Genomic DNA, 14591 nt, shown 5'->3' on the forward strand with positions numbered 1-14591 from the left:
AGGCTGAAGACGTTGCTGGGTGAAAGGCCCACACATGTGGAAAACAGGAAAGACAGCCAGGGGCCGGATCCGCAGAGAGTGAGGAAGCTGGAAAGTGGGGCAGCTTCCTCCTGGTGTCACACGCAAGACAATGAAGAAAGGGAGCTTACATGTTACTCCGTCACTCTCCGTCAGCTGAGGTGAACAATAACAATGCACGGCAAGATATATTTTCCACCAAATTTAAACTCAGTACCTCAGTGAATGAGTCAATGAACCAAGCGACCAAACAACCTTACAATCGATCCCAGAACAGAAGAGCAGCGTCGTTACTGCTGGTAGGTTCTGTTTTCTAGCAAACGGTAAACATGCTCAACAGGCAGCCTGGGTTTGGCTTCTGACTCTTCCATTTCTCTGCTCCATGTCATTAGAAAAAATTCCATGGCACCTCAAGGACCTAAACTGTGAAATGGGAAAACTGAAAGTCCCTACCTCGTAAGACGTGGACACAGGATAAACTAGTACCCGTGAAAGTTCTTAGGGCTCCAGAGGTGTCTGTTCAGTAAAATTCAATAAATAACTATGTAACATTAGTATTCATATAGAAAGCAACTGGCTCATGCTGACAGTGCTTCTATTTATCCAAAATGCCCTAGAGATGCACTGGCTGGAATCGATATATTTGGCTATCCAAGTTAAAAGAAAAAAAAAAAGTCTTATTTTCTCATTAAAAACCGAAAAAACACAAAAGCAAAAAGCAAACACAACCAACCAAACAAACAAAAAAATCCGAGGTGATATTATTCTCCATCTTATTCATGAGTTTGTCTTAAATCCACTTTCAAAACTGAAAATTCTCAGTGCATAAAATTTTGTTGCCAACAAAGGCACCTGGAAGAATCCGAGGCCAAGCCAGGGGCTGATGCAGAGGGGAGATTATGAAAGTATTTGGCTGTGCTATTGGAAGTGCACGGCTTCCTGAGGTGATCCCTTTGAAGATTAAAAGTCTTCTTTTTTGATGTGTGAGTTCAGGTACATTGGTTGAGGAGAAACACGTTGTTCCCAGCTGTTGTGCTGGGTTTTCCCTTTGTGCGTAGGAAGAATACATGACTTTACCAACGTTGCTGTTGTAATTTTTATAAATAGTTCTTTTGGGAAAAAACAACCAGGCAACAAACAAGCTTGGGTCTTTAGAATCACTTTTTAAAATTTTAGGTTCTTTTTTTTTTGCAAGTGTGTGTGTGTGTGTGTGTGTGTGTGTGTATGTGATGCAATCTAGACATTGGTCACAAAGTTCTGTAAACCTCTGTGAACCAATTCTCTATTGCTTGTGCAAGTATTTTGTTCAGTGCCTCAGAGACACTATTTCACTTAATAAGATGTCATAACAAAGACATCCCATAATAATTTCTTTTTACAAAAGGGAAGATGAACGTTTAGGGAGATGAACTATTCAAATTCTCCTAACTACGAAGTGATAGAGCCAAGATTTGAACCCAGACAACTTGAGATTGGCTTCTGCCTCTTAACCGAATCACTGTAGCCTTTTCTTAAGTAGGAAACTCCTTAAGCAAGCTTTGTCCTCTGCATTCTGAAGCCCTGAGGTTCGGAGGCAGCTCCAGGACAGCCAGCCAGAAGTGAGACCCATCATTAGTGTGGTTCCCCCAGGGGTGATGCTCCCTACCCTTCTCCAGGAGTAGCTCACAGAGAGGTGCACAGGATGTGTGACTCAGTGTCGGCCAAACCCAGCAATACCCTCCTAATGTCGCTGGCTGCCAGTTTGTGTTGATTTTCTCTTGGGGTTAGTAATCAAACAGTGGAAGCTATGGGTTGAGGTTGGACTTCTAAAGTGTTTGGACAACACAGGGATTATGCAAGTGTTGCTTAGGAATACCAGTGTTTTGTCACTTGGAGGCAATGTGATACCTCTCTCCCATCAGTCAAGGCAGGTGGGAAGGTAATTTTATAATGTTATAGGCATGATCCTATTTTAAGATAGGAGTGGCTGTTTTTTTATTATAAGGCATTAATCAGCAGTAGATTGTTATTCCTTTACTAATTTGAGAGTAATATATAAGCATTACTGAAAAATACTCTGGGAATAATTTAGTTTCAATATTGCCAACCTTAAGTTTTATAGAGCTCTACTGCTACTGTTCCAGAGGCTACCAGCCAGTTAAACCCTCTGCAACCTAGTGTGAAACAAATGGATGTGAAATGTTACCTGCTTCCCCCAATTTCCCAAGCAGGAGACTTGGCATGCCGAGCATTTGTTATTGTGACTATTCTGAGTGACTTTTATTGCTGATGACTTCATCAATGTACAATTAGACTTCTTGCTCTATTAGATTTTTTGCTCAGTGATCAACTGCCTGGGTTTTTGGCTGCTTTACTGAGCTTATTTCAGCCGTTGAAAGCCACAAATTTCAACTCTATAAAAGACTACCTTTTATTTTGAAAATTAATCTATTCACTTTGTGCAAATGAAAGTCATGATGACCATGTAGTACACAATGATATTGCCCCATTTCATACTTCACAAAAGTAAGCACAATACTTAAGAGCGTATTGTGGAGATGTTGATTAATTATTGATCAACAATATTCATATATGATTGATTTTTCCAAGCAGGATTTATATTATTTATTATTAATTTATCCAGTACTTAGATACTTATGCACAAATGTGATATTCACATCAATAGTAGTTTTACAGTGTTTCAAAAATACTGAGGTTCTGGTAAGATGTTTCAGTGGATAAAAGCATTTGGTGTGCAACCTGATGACCTGAGTTTGATCTCCAGAACTCACATTTAAAAGAAACCTAGGCAGGGTGCATGACTTTAATACCAGCACTCAGGATGCAGAGGCAGGCAGATCTCCGTGCATTTGAGGCCAGCCTGTTCTACATAGTGAGTTCCAGGACAGCCAGGGTTACACAGGGAAACCCTGTCTAAAAAAAAAAAAAAAAAAAAAGAAAAAGAAAAAGAAAAAGAAAAAGAAAAACAAAATAAACAACAAACAAACAAACAAAAACCCACAAAAAACCTACCAGGTCAGATATAATGGCACATGTCATTAATCCTCATATTTGGGAGGCAGAGGCAGGCTGATCTCTGTGAGTTTGAGCACAGCTTGGTCAGCACAGTGCATTACCTAGTAGCCAGGGCTATAGAGTGAGACTCGGTCTTAAAAAAGCAAAACAAAACAAAAAACCAAAAAGCAGACATGGTTGCACTCATTTGTAATTCCATCACTCCTCTGGTGAGATGGGGGACAGAGACAGGCAGAGACAGGGGAGACCCTCACCTTAATCAACTGGAAGGAGATAAGTGACTCCTGAAAATAGTCCTCTGACCTCCACAAGTGCATGGTGGCACGCATGTGCCTGCTTTCACACATTCACATCACACACATAGTATAATAAGTAAATATGTACTTCTGAAGTAGATACTATTTCTAAGATGCTTACATTCTCATGAAGAAGAAAAATAATTTCTGCAAGACAGGACAGTCTGAGAAACATAGTGACAGTCATTGCTTAGGCAAAAGAAAGGTCCTGTGAGGCTGAGGAGAGACAGGGAGAGGAGGTTGCTTCTAGCTGACATTATTAGGAGAGGTTCAGGACAGCATCTGAGGGGTGAGGTGGGTGATGGTCGGAGACTAGAGAGCTGGGAGAAAGGGCACTCAAGTCAAAGGTTCAGTGTGACCCAGAGACTGAAACGGGAGCCCTGGACATTATTTGGAACAGCAAATATGGATTCTAAATTGTTAGGTAGAGTAGCATGCAATAAACTAGAAATAACAGGAAAAGGACAAATTGCTAATGGAGACTCTGGGATTACCACGAGGAGAGGCTTGGAATTTATTTACCTTTGAGATAGTAAACAATGAGAAGTTTTCAGAGAGAAAAGAACAGTTAAAATCCTGTTTTTAGAAGTTGAACATGGCCTCATTGTGTAGTGAGGGAGAAGCTGAAAGAGAACCCTGGTTAGACTATTGCAACAATACACAAGGCCGTGAGTGTTTAGTCTGAAGAAGCAGAATGAATGGGTTCTGAGAAACATGGAGGAGGGGGAGGCAAAGATGACGTGGGATACAATGCTAAGTAGCAGAGAAGAGCACATCATTCACAGAAACAGGACATTCAGGAGAGGGCTAGAAGACTCTGGAACTCATACTGAGTTGGAGATGCCTTTGGGACCACTTGGTGGAGCTAGGTGTTGGAATAAGGATGGAGGGAGATGAAAAGAAGACTCTGAGCTGGAGATAAAGATTGGGACACTTGGAAGGGATGGATGAGGCATGCTGGAGAACTTTTTTTGTTTTTTGTTTGTTTTTTAAATGAAAAGAGAAAAAAGGCTGAGGAAGATCCTTCACAAAGCACTTAGGCCTCAGGAGTTTCACGTGGACATTTATTTTAGATTCAGTCAGATATTATTTATAACGAGACTTGATGAATTGGGCCACATGACTAAGAGAAGCAACTGGAAGATAAACAGATTGCGAGAAGCAAGAGGTCATAACAATAACTGTGCTATGGTATTATAAGATAGAAGAGATTTATTGCTCACATGGTCCAAATACTTCACATGTAAGAGTTTACCTTAAGGAGTAAAGCAACTTTCTTAGTAAGCTTTTCTTAGTAAGGAAGAAGATATCAGGAATTCTCAATCCTGGGCTCCATTCACTTCTCCCCGAAAGAAGGGAGCACGGATGGGATCATTGATAGTGAAAGTAAAGGAAATCGAGGCATCCTGCGATCGCACTAGATCCTACCTGGACGGAAAGAGAGCATTGGTGGGGTTTTCCTAAACCAGCTGAAGCAACCGGAAGAGGCAGGCTAGAGCGAGGGGAGGGTTTGATGAGTCAAATGGTTTCGGATCCATTCTGCAAGAAGCCACGTAGCTTGTGATGTCATGACCAGTTCGCTGTTACTTCCATCCTTAGGATCTGAAGAACAGCAGCAGAAGTCGCTCATTTAAACACTACCAACATGCAGAGCGGGCTGACGGTGTGTAAGGAGTGACAGCCCGAGAGTGAGGCGTGGGCCAACACACAGTTCTTAAAGACAAATTCTGACGCTGTGAAGAAGTTTACTAGATTTTAGTGAAAGTAGACTTCAAGAGTTCTTGGAAAAAGTTATTTAAGAAATTCTCGAGGTGGGTGGAGGAATTGCACAGTGGCAGAGCCCTTGTCCAGCCTGCAGGAGGCCTTGATCTTGGCGTTGGAAGCGAATTCTTGAAAAAAGGAACAAATATGTCAATGGGGAAGACAGATCATGAGACAAGGGTAGTTTGTGAATGGGAATGTCTAAACATGATGAAAAAAACCATCTCAGAAAGGAAGACAAGAAAACCATGACACAAATAAAACAAGCCAGATGAACTGGGACCTTCCCAATGACCTCACACAACCAAAAATAAAGATAAGATGGTGACAGCCATTTTTAATAGTATAAATACTGCAAAAATTCAGGATGACATGAGGATGGAAAACACAGAGCAAGTGTGCGTGTGTGCGTGTGATGTGTGTGTGTGTGTGTGTGTGTGTGTGAATGATGCATTAAATTGATAACAAAATAATAGAGGTAGTAAGACGACTGAATATATACAGATATATTAACATGTATTATGATGACAGGTAAAATGAGACTGTTTTGTTTTCATTTTCATTTTTTAATGTAGGAGAAAAATCTTGTCCTGTCCTAGAAAGGGCAGGACATGAGTACCTAAGGAGAAGTTGATGCTTGAGAGGAAGTGGAACCTGTAACAGCTACACTAGGTTTCAGTCTCTGGTGGTTTTCATTTAGGAGGAAAGAAAAATTTATAAACACGACCGTAAAAATTATATGATGCAAACTCCTTGGAATCTTGGCCGAAGTGAAAGATATCCAAAGACATAAAATGGCAAATGTCTCAATTTTTGGAAGAGGTATAACTATGTATTATGAGTATTTGAAGACTGATAAATTTATTGACTATTCCCTGGCAACATTGTAGAACGAGTTGTATTTAGACAAGGGATGCTGTATTTAGATAGGAATGTCTGGGAGGCAGGGTTTGGTTCTGAAAATTAAAGACAGGGTGAGGATGTAGCTTAATGTTACTATTTGCCTAATATGTGTGTGGCCTCGGTTCATCCTCAGCACTCCAAAACAAAACAACGAACCCAAATATTTGAAGCTCACATCTCCCAGGCCCGGTGTGGTTTAGTTATTTCGAGATCCAGAGATGAGGATTATGACAGTTCAAATAATGGCTAACACTAACGAAGTGTTAGTGTCAGGAAGCACTTAATGCACACAGACAAGTTAATTTATTTAGTTTCCCTCCGATCTCTGTGAGGTTGGGACCATTTTATTTCTATCATGTGAAAGAAACCAGGAACCAAGACACCTGGATCATAGGGATGCAGTATTTTGTGGTTTCTCCACGGCCTTACACAAAGCCTCATTATATGGTGTGGATATGCAATGTTCTTCATGGATTCCTGTGGTGATTTTGCTTAGTTTTCAGCTGGTGGTGCTAATGTGGGAGGTGGCGGGAGCTCAGGGAGGATTAGCTAGAGGAAGCAGGCTGCTGGAGGTAAGGCCTGGGAAGACTCTGTCTCCTCAGTCCTTTCCTCTCTTTCTTCCACCACATACCTCTGCCATCATGACGCTCTGCCCAAGGGCATGAGGCCAAGCAGTAGAAGACTGCACCCCTGAAACTCTGAGCTGTAATAAATCTTTCTTCCCTTTGTTGTCCTTTCAGGTATCACAGCAATGAGAAGAAATCAAATATACTTGTGGTAGTTTGAAAGAAAATGGCCCCCATAGGCTCATAGGGAGTGGCACTATTAGGAGGTGTAGCCTTGTTGCAGTAGGTGTGGCTTTGTTGGAGGAAGTGTGTCACTAGGGGCCAGGCCTTGAGGTCTCAAATGTTCAAGCCAGTTCACTTCCTGCTGCCTGCCTATCTGATGGCAGATAGATAGAACTCTCAGCTCCTCCTCCAGCACCATGTCTGCCTGCAGGTTGCTGTGCTTCCGGCCATGATGATAATGGATTAAATCTCCGAAACTGTAAGCCACCCCAGTTAAATGCTTTCCTTTACAAGGGTTGCCATGGTCATGGTGTCTCCTCACAGCAATAAAACCTTAACTAATACTGTGTTGTGCGTTTCTGCAAATGTTAACAGAAAGGTCTATTAATTTGAAATTGACTGTTGTGCTTGTGTGCACGTGCCTATGAAGGTCAGTGGCCAACCTTGAGAATCATTCCTCACATTTCACCCACCCTACTTTTTGAGACAAGATCTCTCACTGGCTTAGAGCTGACCGGTCATGAGACCCCAGGATCTGCCTGTTTCTACCTTCCCAGGATTACAAGCACACCCTACCACAACAGAGCTTTTATAATGTGGGTTCTGGGGGTTAAAATCAATAATGTCTACTCAGCAAGCACCAACTAACTGAGCTACCTCCCTGAAATCAACTCTCTTGGTATTTTTAAAAGCAGTGCTCTGTAAGGAGACAGATAGAAATCCGAGACTAAATGCAACAGACATATAAAAGAAGCCATCCAGATAACTTTCTGTATCAAGTTTTCAAGGACGAAGTAAGCATGGACTGGGATTTTATTATTAAAAATGTTTTCAGGAAACTTGAAAGCTCATTAAGTGAAACTGTTCGGCTAATTGGCTAGAGCCAAGGTGGATGAATAGAAGAAACAAACCCAGAGAATCGTTCTCACATGGAAGAACATCCAGAGCCACCACACACCAGAAGTTCTGGATATGCAGCAACTGAAATGAATAAAGAGGATGAGAACATGGAGAAAGAAACCACTGATTTCTGGATCCTGTGATGATCTCTACATGTAGTTAAGAAGCACCTTAATTTCTTTCTTTCTTTTTTTTTGTTTTTGTTTTTTTTTGTTTTTCAAGACAGGATTTCTCTGTGTAGCTTTGCACCTTTCCTGGAACTCACTCTGTAGCCCAGGCTGGCCTTGAACTCACAGAGATCCACCTGCCTCTGCCTCCTGAGTGCTGGGATTAAAGGTGTGCGCCACCACCACCCGGCAATTTCTTTTATTTTAAAAATAACATAGGTTGATTTTTATTTTATTTGTATTTATGTTTATTTTTGTATCTTTAAAAAATGTGTGTGGGTGTTTTGCTTGCATGTATGTCTGTGTATCATGTGTGTAGAGCCTGCAGGGCCTAGAAGAGGGCATTGGATCCCCTGGAAAGGGGGTTCAAGATGGTTGTGAGTCACCATGTGGATGCTAGGAATCTAACCCAGGTCCTCTGGAAGATCAGCCAGGGCTCCTAACTGCTGAGCCTTCTCTCCAGCCCCATTACCTTGATTTTTAGGTCAGCCATGGCAGTAGGGCTTTGGATTGTCACTACTCCTTACAGAATAAGTTCCAAAGTTCCACTTTTGTCAACATCACTTCACTCTGCAAATCTCTCCTCCTTTCCTAACCTTACAGGACACTCTAACAGTTCAGGCTCTGTTCTTTCACTTCTGTCTAACCTTGTTTATTCTAATGAAGAGTGACAACACACATATGGACAATTAACAAGCACAAACAAGTCTCTGAATTATTAAGAGGCTATGGTAAAATTGGCTTGGTTTTTCAGTTGAAAAAAAAATCTATTAGTGGGCCACATGATCATCAGCTCACTCCTTCTGCTTCACAGCCTGATTGTATTTGCTCACTCATTAACTTATTATTATTATTATTATTATTATTATTATTATTATTATTATTTCAGCTAATGTTGCGCTCATTGCTGGGGTAGCTGAAAGATGCAAAGATATCCTGGCTTTCATAAATCCTGGCAGGAGGGAGATGAGTGATGGCTGGGAGATGGGAGGAGGTAATGGAGGCTGGAACAGTGTACACTCTGAGGGTTGACTTGGAGTCCTTCAAACCTTCGGAAAACAGTGCCAAGTGCTTCTGAAATGGCAGCAGAGTCTCTTTGCCCACTTCTAGTCTTAGCAGACTGAGGAAGGTGGGCGGAGACTACAGGGGTAGAGGAATAATCTGTGTTGGAAAATGGGGTCAGTAGAATCCACCAAGGATACTTCTTGCCCCACGGGGATGCACATGATGAGTATGCTTTAAGACTTAGAGATGGGAAAGTGGAAATTCTGTTTCAATATTAGCATTGAAGTAGGCAACATTTGTTTAGACTGTAGTTAAACATTGAGACTAGAGTTTGTTTGAATCATAGTTTTCTAAAGAAGCATATTTTATTTTAGATCATCCAGTGAGGTCCAGAAAATTCTGTCAGTAGAGGATCTAGCAGAGCAGCTTTATCACTCAGCAGCACATTGGAAAAACCTTCCCACTATCAAAAAGAAGTTTCCTTAATGAGCTATCAAAATTATTGTACCTCATCACATGACCTCCTTTATGGGTGGGCTGTTATGTTTGGCAAAGAAACATGGCCTGGCACATTTGTCTGAAGAAACCTCTCCTTCTCTGGAAGAAACGTGTAATCTTGGTACAGCATGGTGGAAAACGGCAGAGCTTCATTGTTTGAACATTCTGGCACAGGGTCTCTTTAGGCCAAGTGACCTGTGAAGTCACAAGAGCCAGTGTGCCGAGAAAGGGCCAGCTCTGATTCTAATATTTTGGTGGTATTACCTTGATATCTCAAATATTGGGTCCTTCTTGCATTTTGGTTATGTGCTGAGACCCTCATATTTCAACAGGACGTCCTGCTTCTGGATGATCAGTTACTTTACTGACTGTTAGATGATCCCAAATATTGACAGAGACAGAGTGGGAGTGCCCAGGGACAGGGATTGTGAACTGAAGAGCTATCGAGAATTAGTATTATGTTATGATTTTAATATGCTTTCTTAAAATGGGGAGATTTCCTCGGCTTTATGCAAGAACTTCTTGCCTCCTAAATTCCTTTAAGTCAAGAAAATATTCACTGGGAGTGGAAAGAAATAGGGAGTGGACCCAGGGAAATGTGAGAGAGCCTTAGTATTTTGCGTCATGGGCAGCTTTGGCCTGCAAATCTGGCTCCGTTGCTCAGCTTGCAGTGTTAGAACTTTCTGTGGGCCCTTGCCAAACAGAGGGAGGCCTGGGCAGGTGCTTTGGCTTCGGATTCCTACTGTGGCTCAACTTTTGAGAGAGCCTACCTCCTTCATGTCTGTGCCCACTCCATCACTCCACTCACAACTGCAGCCCTTTCCCACCTTCACACCTGATGTCCCCAGTTTCTCCTCATAAAACTTTCAGATTAAATGCAAAAGACTCAATAGATGATCAGCCTTTGAATAAAGGTGTGAATGAGTTGATAGGCACATCCGTAACCATCAAAGGTAAGCCTTTCAGCGAGAATAAATGTACCAGCTAACTCATTACCTCTCATCTCCTAATTGGGTCTGTTCTCTGCAAATTAACATTAGTTCTCAGAATTCATCAGAACATTGTCCAGAAATACCCTGTGTTCCCAAGTCTATAATCTCCAGATGTGTAAGATCCAGTATTTCCATTTGAGCAGGGCAATGTTAGGTGCTATGTTTTCTAACATTCCCAGAGGAAATAAGATACAGCAGTATATTCCCCGTGGAAGGGCATGTGGACTGACTGGATTTTACTCATCTGAGGGGGATCTTTCTGTTCTCTAGGAACCCATCTGGGATTTTTTTTTTTTCTGTTCTTCACTTTGAACTGTGTTTACTTCCAGGAAGTAGCTGTGTAGAGATCTTGTCGTCGTCAGTGTGACATGCCATCCTGCACATCCCTCAAAGTGCGAGAGAAACTGGTATCCCCATTTCCAGTAACATTAAATATCTATTTCAAGTTGAGTGCATTGGCTCACACCTTTAATTACAGCACTTTGGAGGCTGAAGCAGGCAGATCTCTGTGAGTTCAAGGCCAGCCTAGTCCACATGGTGAGTTCCAAGCTACCTGGGGCTGAATAGTGGGACCTCATTTTTTTTTTTAAAAAAAGGGGGAATTAAAAGTCTATGTCAACAGCTCTTTGTCTGGATAAAAAAATCAGTTATTTGTTAAATGTGTACTGACTTGAAAATAGCCTCAATAAACTTTTGGGGTTCAAAGCATAATATTTAGTCAGTGTAAAGTTGCCCTGTTTTCAAATTACAGTTGGAAATGGAACTCGTTGACTAACGAGTATTTTGGTCGTCAATTTAGCAAATGAAGAATTGCTACAGGGTGGAGCATTGAAGGCAGAATGTGAGGGTAACTAAATAAGAGATTCTGTTTCGAGCATCCAGACTGAAAGGCCCGCCTTTCAATAACTCTTCCCGAGTACTTTCATAATTCAGCCTTCATTGTTTTTAAATCTTTGAGAAAATTTACGAATAATCTTAAAACTAAATTTACTGGTGTGAGAAATGAATGGCATCATCACAGGGTTAAAATATTTTTAAAGCAATATTGTCACTTGGTTCAGCCAAATTATATGCAGATGAACTTTTTTTCAATTATTCACAGTAAGAAGAATGCCTTTTTAGTCACTTGAAACCCTGTGGAGCAAGTATAATAATAAAGTTTATTTTATTTATTGCTAGGAGTTAGAGGATCATAATTTAATAAAAAAAATCAAACTACTTTGCAGCGTCAAAGTTCGATTTTGTTTTCTCTTCTTACAAAATGAAGTCTGTGTGTTGCTGTGTCTTGCTGCTTAGGAAAGTGCTTCTGATGCAGTCATTGAAGTATATAAAAATGTATTTCAGTCTAAAAGAATGGTTAAATGATGACCTCTGAGTTTCAGTCTGGATCAGGGCCCCATAATTTTAATACCTTTCAGAAATGAGATAATTCTTGAAAGTTCCCTGTGTAACTGTGTGTTTTCTTTTCCTAGGTAGAAAGAATAGCTGGGTCGGCTTCCTGGGCAAGGCCAGGGTGGAGAAAGCTGGCATTTCCCAGGGTGCCCAGGGGGAGGGCAGTTGTGCTGTCTCCATGGACACGGCAGTGCTTCATTTCCCCTCTAGGTGGTGACAAATGGGACCGAGCCCTGTGCTGTGGAGGCTAATGGAAATTCGCTCCTATAAACTTTGGCCAGTTTTTGCCCTACAGGCTTTAAGCAAGAATTTTACTTTCAAGCTGAATTTTGTGACCTTACTTCAAAGACTTAATTAACTCTAATGGGATGTGTTTAGGCTCACAGGACCATTAAAAAAAGTTTATTATTTTTAATAATAAAAATAGCTCTATATTCAGGAATTAACCCTCTCAATTCCTTTTTAAGGCATTTTGACCTGCCTTCTATCTCTGTTTTGCATGAGAACCCTCAGTGAAAATTCCTAGGCCCTCTGAATAACTGTATGCGGCCATCTGTTTGGACCATGGACTACTTCGCCAAATGGTCTAAGCTACAAACCATATGTAACAAGACTTTAAAACGAGATGTTCCCCCACTGCAACAGCAGAAGCACAGAAGAAGAAGTGTGCTTCATTGAGTCTTGGTTTCATCTGGTTATTTAGGAGTTGGAATTTTGGGGGTGGGTGGGTGGCAGGGAGAGCAGCCTAGTTCTGAACAACCCGGTTCAGTGAAGTAACCTTCAGACAACAGCTGTAGTGTAAAAGGGCCATGCCAAGAACAACAGAGTGCGGTGGAGTTCCTGTCCCTTCAAGGGGGACAGCTGAGACTGGGGCTGGATTTTACAACAAAACCAAACTAACAAAAAGCCAGCCCAAGGCTTTTTGGTGAAAGGAAAAATACAGTGATTAGAACTCAGAAATTAAAAAGTACTCTCTATAAAAAAGTGCCCAATCTTATCTGTGGACTCTTGGCTTCTTTTCACTGGTGGAGAAAATATTTTTATTTATTCAATACTTTCTGGGTAGAAAAAAAAAAACCACTGCCTTCACTTAGTAAAAAAAAAAAATCCTAAATTAGAATTAGCTTAATTAAGATGAGAATTTGAAGAGCCTGGAGGAATGACCTCACGCTTTCCATGATTCAGTATCAGTTTTGAAAAAGTATTTACTTCTTTTTGACAGTTACTTTTCAGGGGCAGAAAATGTGACACACAGGGGTGTGGATTTGCAAAGCTGCTTTTCCTCCAAAATGCCACCCCAAGTTACAGCTAATGATGACAGATGACTGGGCTGGGACTTCCAGGTTACTGCCAGATACAACACTTGGGAAGCAAAAGAAAAAGAATGGTATCGTTTAAGAAAAGTAATTCTTTCCTTGCTTTGACTCTTCCCCAGAATAAACATAAAACGTGCTACTTTTCTTCCTGGCATTAGGGAAATATTTTCCAATCCATCTCATGCATGGCATTCCTTTATCGGGATCCTATCCGGGCTATGTCTACTCTGGAAACTGATCTCTGAGAATTATTCTCGTGCGCGGCTTCCCGAGTTTTCTCCCGTTTAACACTTCGCTTGAGTATATGCCAAGCTTTGCTTTAATTCGGTTAGGTTTTCTGGAATATACTATGACACTAAGAATAAAAAAAGTTTCAGATTTTCTTCCTTTTGGGATCCTCCTTCAAAAAAAAATTAACTTTTGGGGGCTATATTCACTGCTTTAAAATGTTTCATGATTGGGTGGCTATTAAAAATTTTTGTCAGCGAGAAGGAACTTGAAGGAAAAAAACCACATTTCTAATATTACACAGAAGGTGAGTGAGACTTTATAAAGTACTTAAAAACAAAACCAAAAAAACTCTTGACGGCTGTTTAAAATGCAAACACCATTTATAAAATCCAGAAACATTTTCCTTGATCTCGGGTTCTGAAGCCCCCGTGTCACAGCGGGTCCCAAGGGTTAAGAGAAACAGACTGGAGTCCATGAAGGCTGACAGTTCTGTTTTTCCACTTGTGACGACTGAATGGGAGACAAGGACAGCTAGCCGCGGTGCCGCTCATCTAAGCGGCCACCTTAAGGACTGAAAACTCTGCGCAGACTTACTGTGATGGCCTGGAGTCTTCCCTTCACCAGCTCAGCTTCTTCCATTCTAGAAGTCAAGGACAGGCAGACGCCGAAGGAAGTCCCAAGCTACCATAAATCAAGGTGCCTCCTTGGGGAGAGGAGCTAGAGGTGACAGAAGAGACACGGAGAGAAATCTGCTCTTTGCACCCGGGAGAGAGGAAGAGAATCCCGGCTTGTCAGGAGCGCCTCTGAGCCGAGGCACAGATGAGGCCAGACAGACACATGTAATGAGGGTGTGCTGGGGAGGCAGACGCTGAGGCTGCTGGCACCAGTTGACTGACAAGTTTGAACGGCAGCCGCACAAGCCCTTTTCCTTCAGGGGCTGCCAGCTCTTTGTTGTTCTGTGCACGGTTAGCGAGGCACATTTTCTTATTAACTGTTCCTTCTCCAAGTCATTATTTTCCAGGAGCGGCACAGGGAACTGCCCTGCGTGCGTGCATGCGTGCCGAGTGTCAGGGCAGCCAGGGTTCCCGCAGCAGCAGCACACCCTGTGTGTTGTGAGCCTGTGTGCTTAAGGTTACCTCACTTAGTGGACCTCAGTCTGGCCGCAGAGCTTACACACACACACACACACACACACACACACACACACACACTCACACACACACACAGAGAGAGAGAGAGAGAGAGAGAGAGAGAGAGAGAGAGAGAGAGAATGACAGAGACAGACAGAGACAGAGACAGAGACTGAGGC

The 14591-nt window shown here is 41.8% G+C and overlaps 1 protein-coding gene across 2 annotated transcripts in view; it reads right to left on the reverse strand.

Moving 5' to 3' along the window:
- Palmd (palmdelphin) overlaps positions 1–14337 on the reverse strand; it is a 48979-nt gene extending 34642 nt beyond the window's left edge. The window contains exon 1 of one of the 2 annotated variants that reach the window (XM_059266159.1): positions 13877–14337. In XM_059266159.1, the coding sequence (XP_059122142.1) occupies positions 13877–13921 (45 nt within the window). In that variant the 5' untranslated portion in view covers positions 13922–14337. Of the gene's footprint in view, positions 1–235; positions 400–13876 lie in introns of those variants that run through there. The other variant, XM_059266160.1, reaches the window with a different exon arrangement.
- Between the last annotated feature and the right edge of the window lie 254 nt (positions 14338–14591).

The sequence above is a fragment of the Peromyscus eremicus genome, chromosome 6 (assembly GCF_949786415.1).
Source record: "Peromyscus eremicus chromosome 6, PerEre_H2_v1, whole genome shotgun sequence".
Classification (NCBI taxonomy): Eukaryota; Metazoa; Chordata; class Mammalia; order Rodentia; family Cricetidae; genus Peromyscus; species Peromyscus eremicus.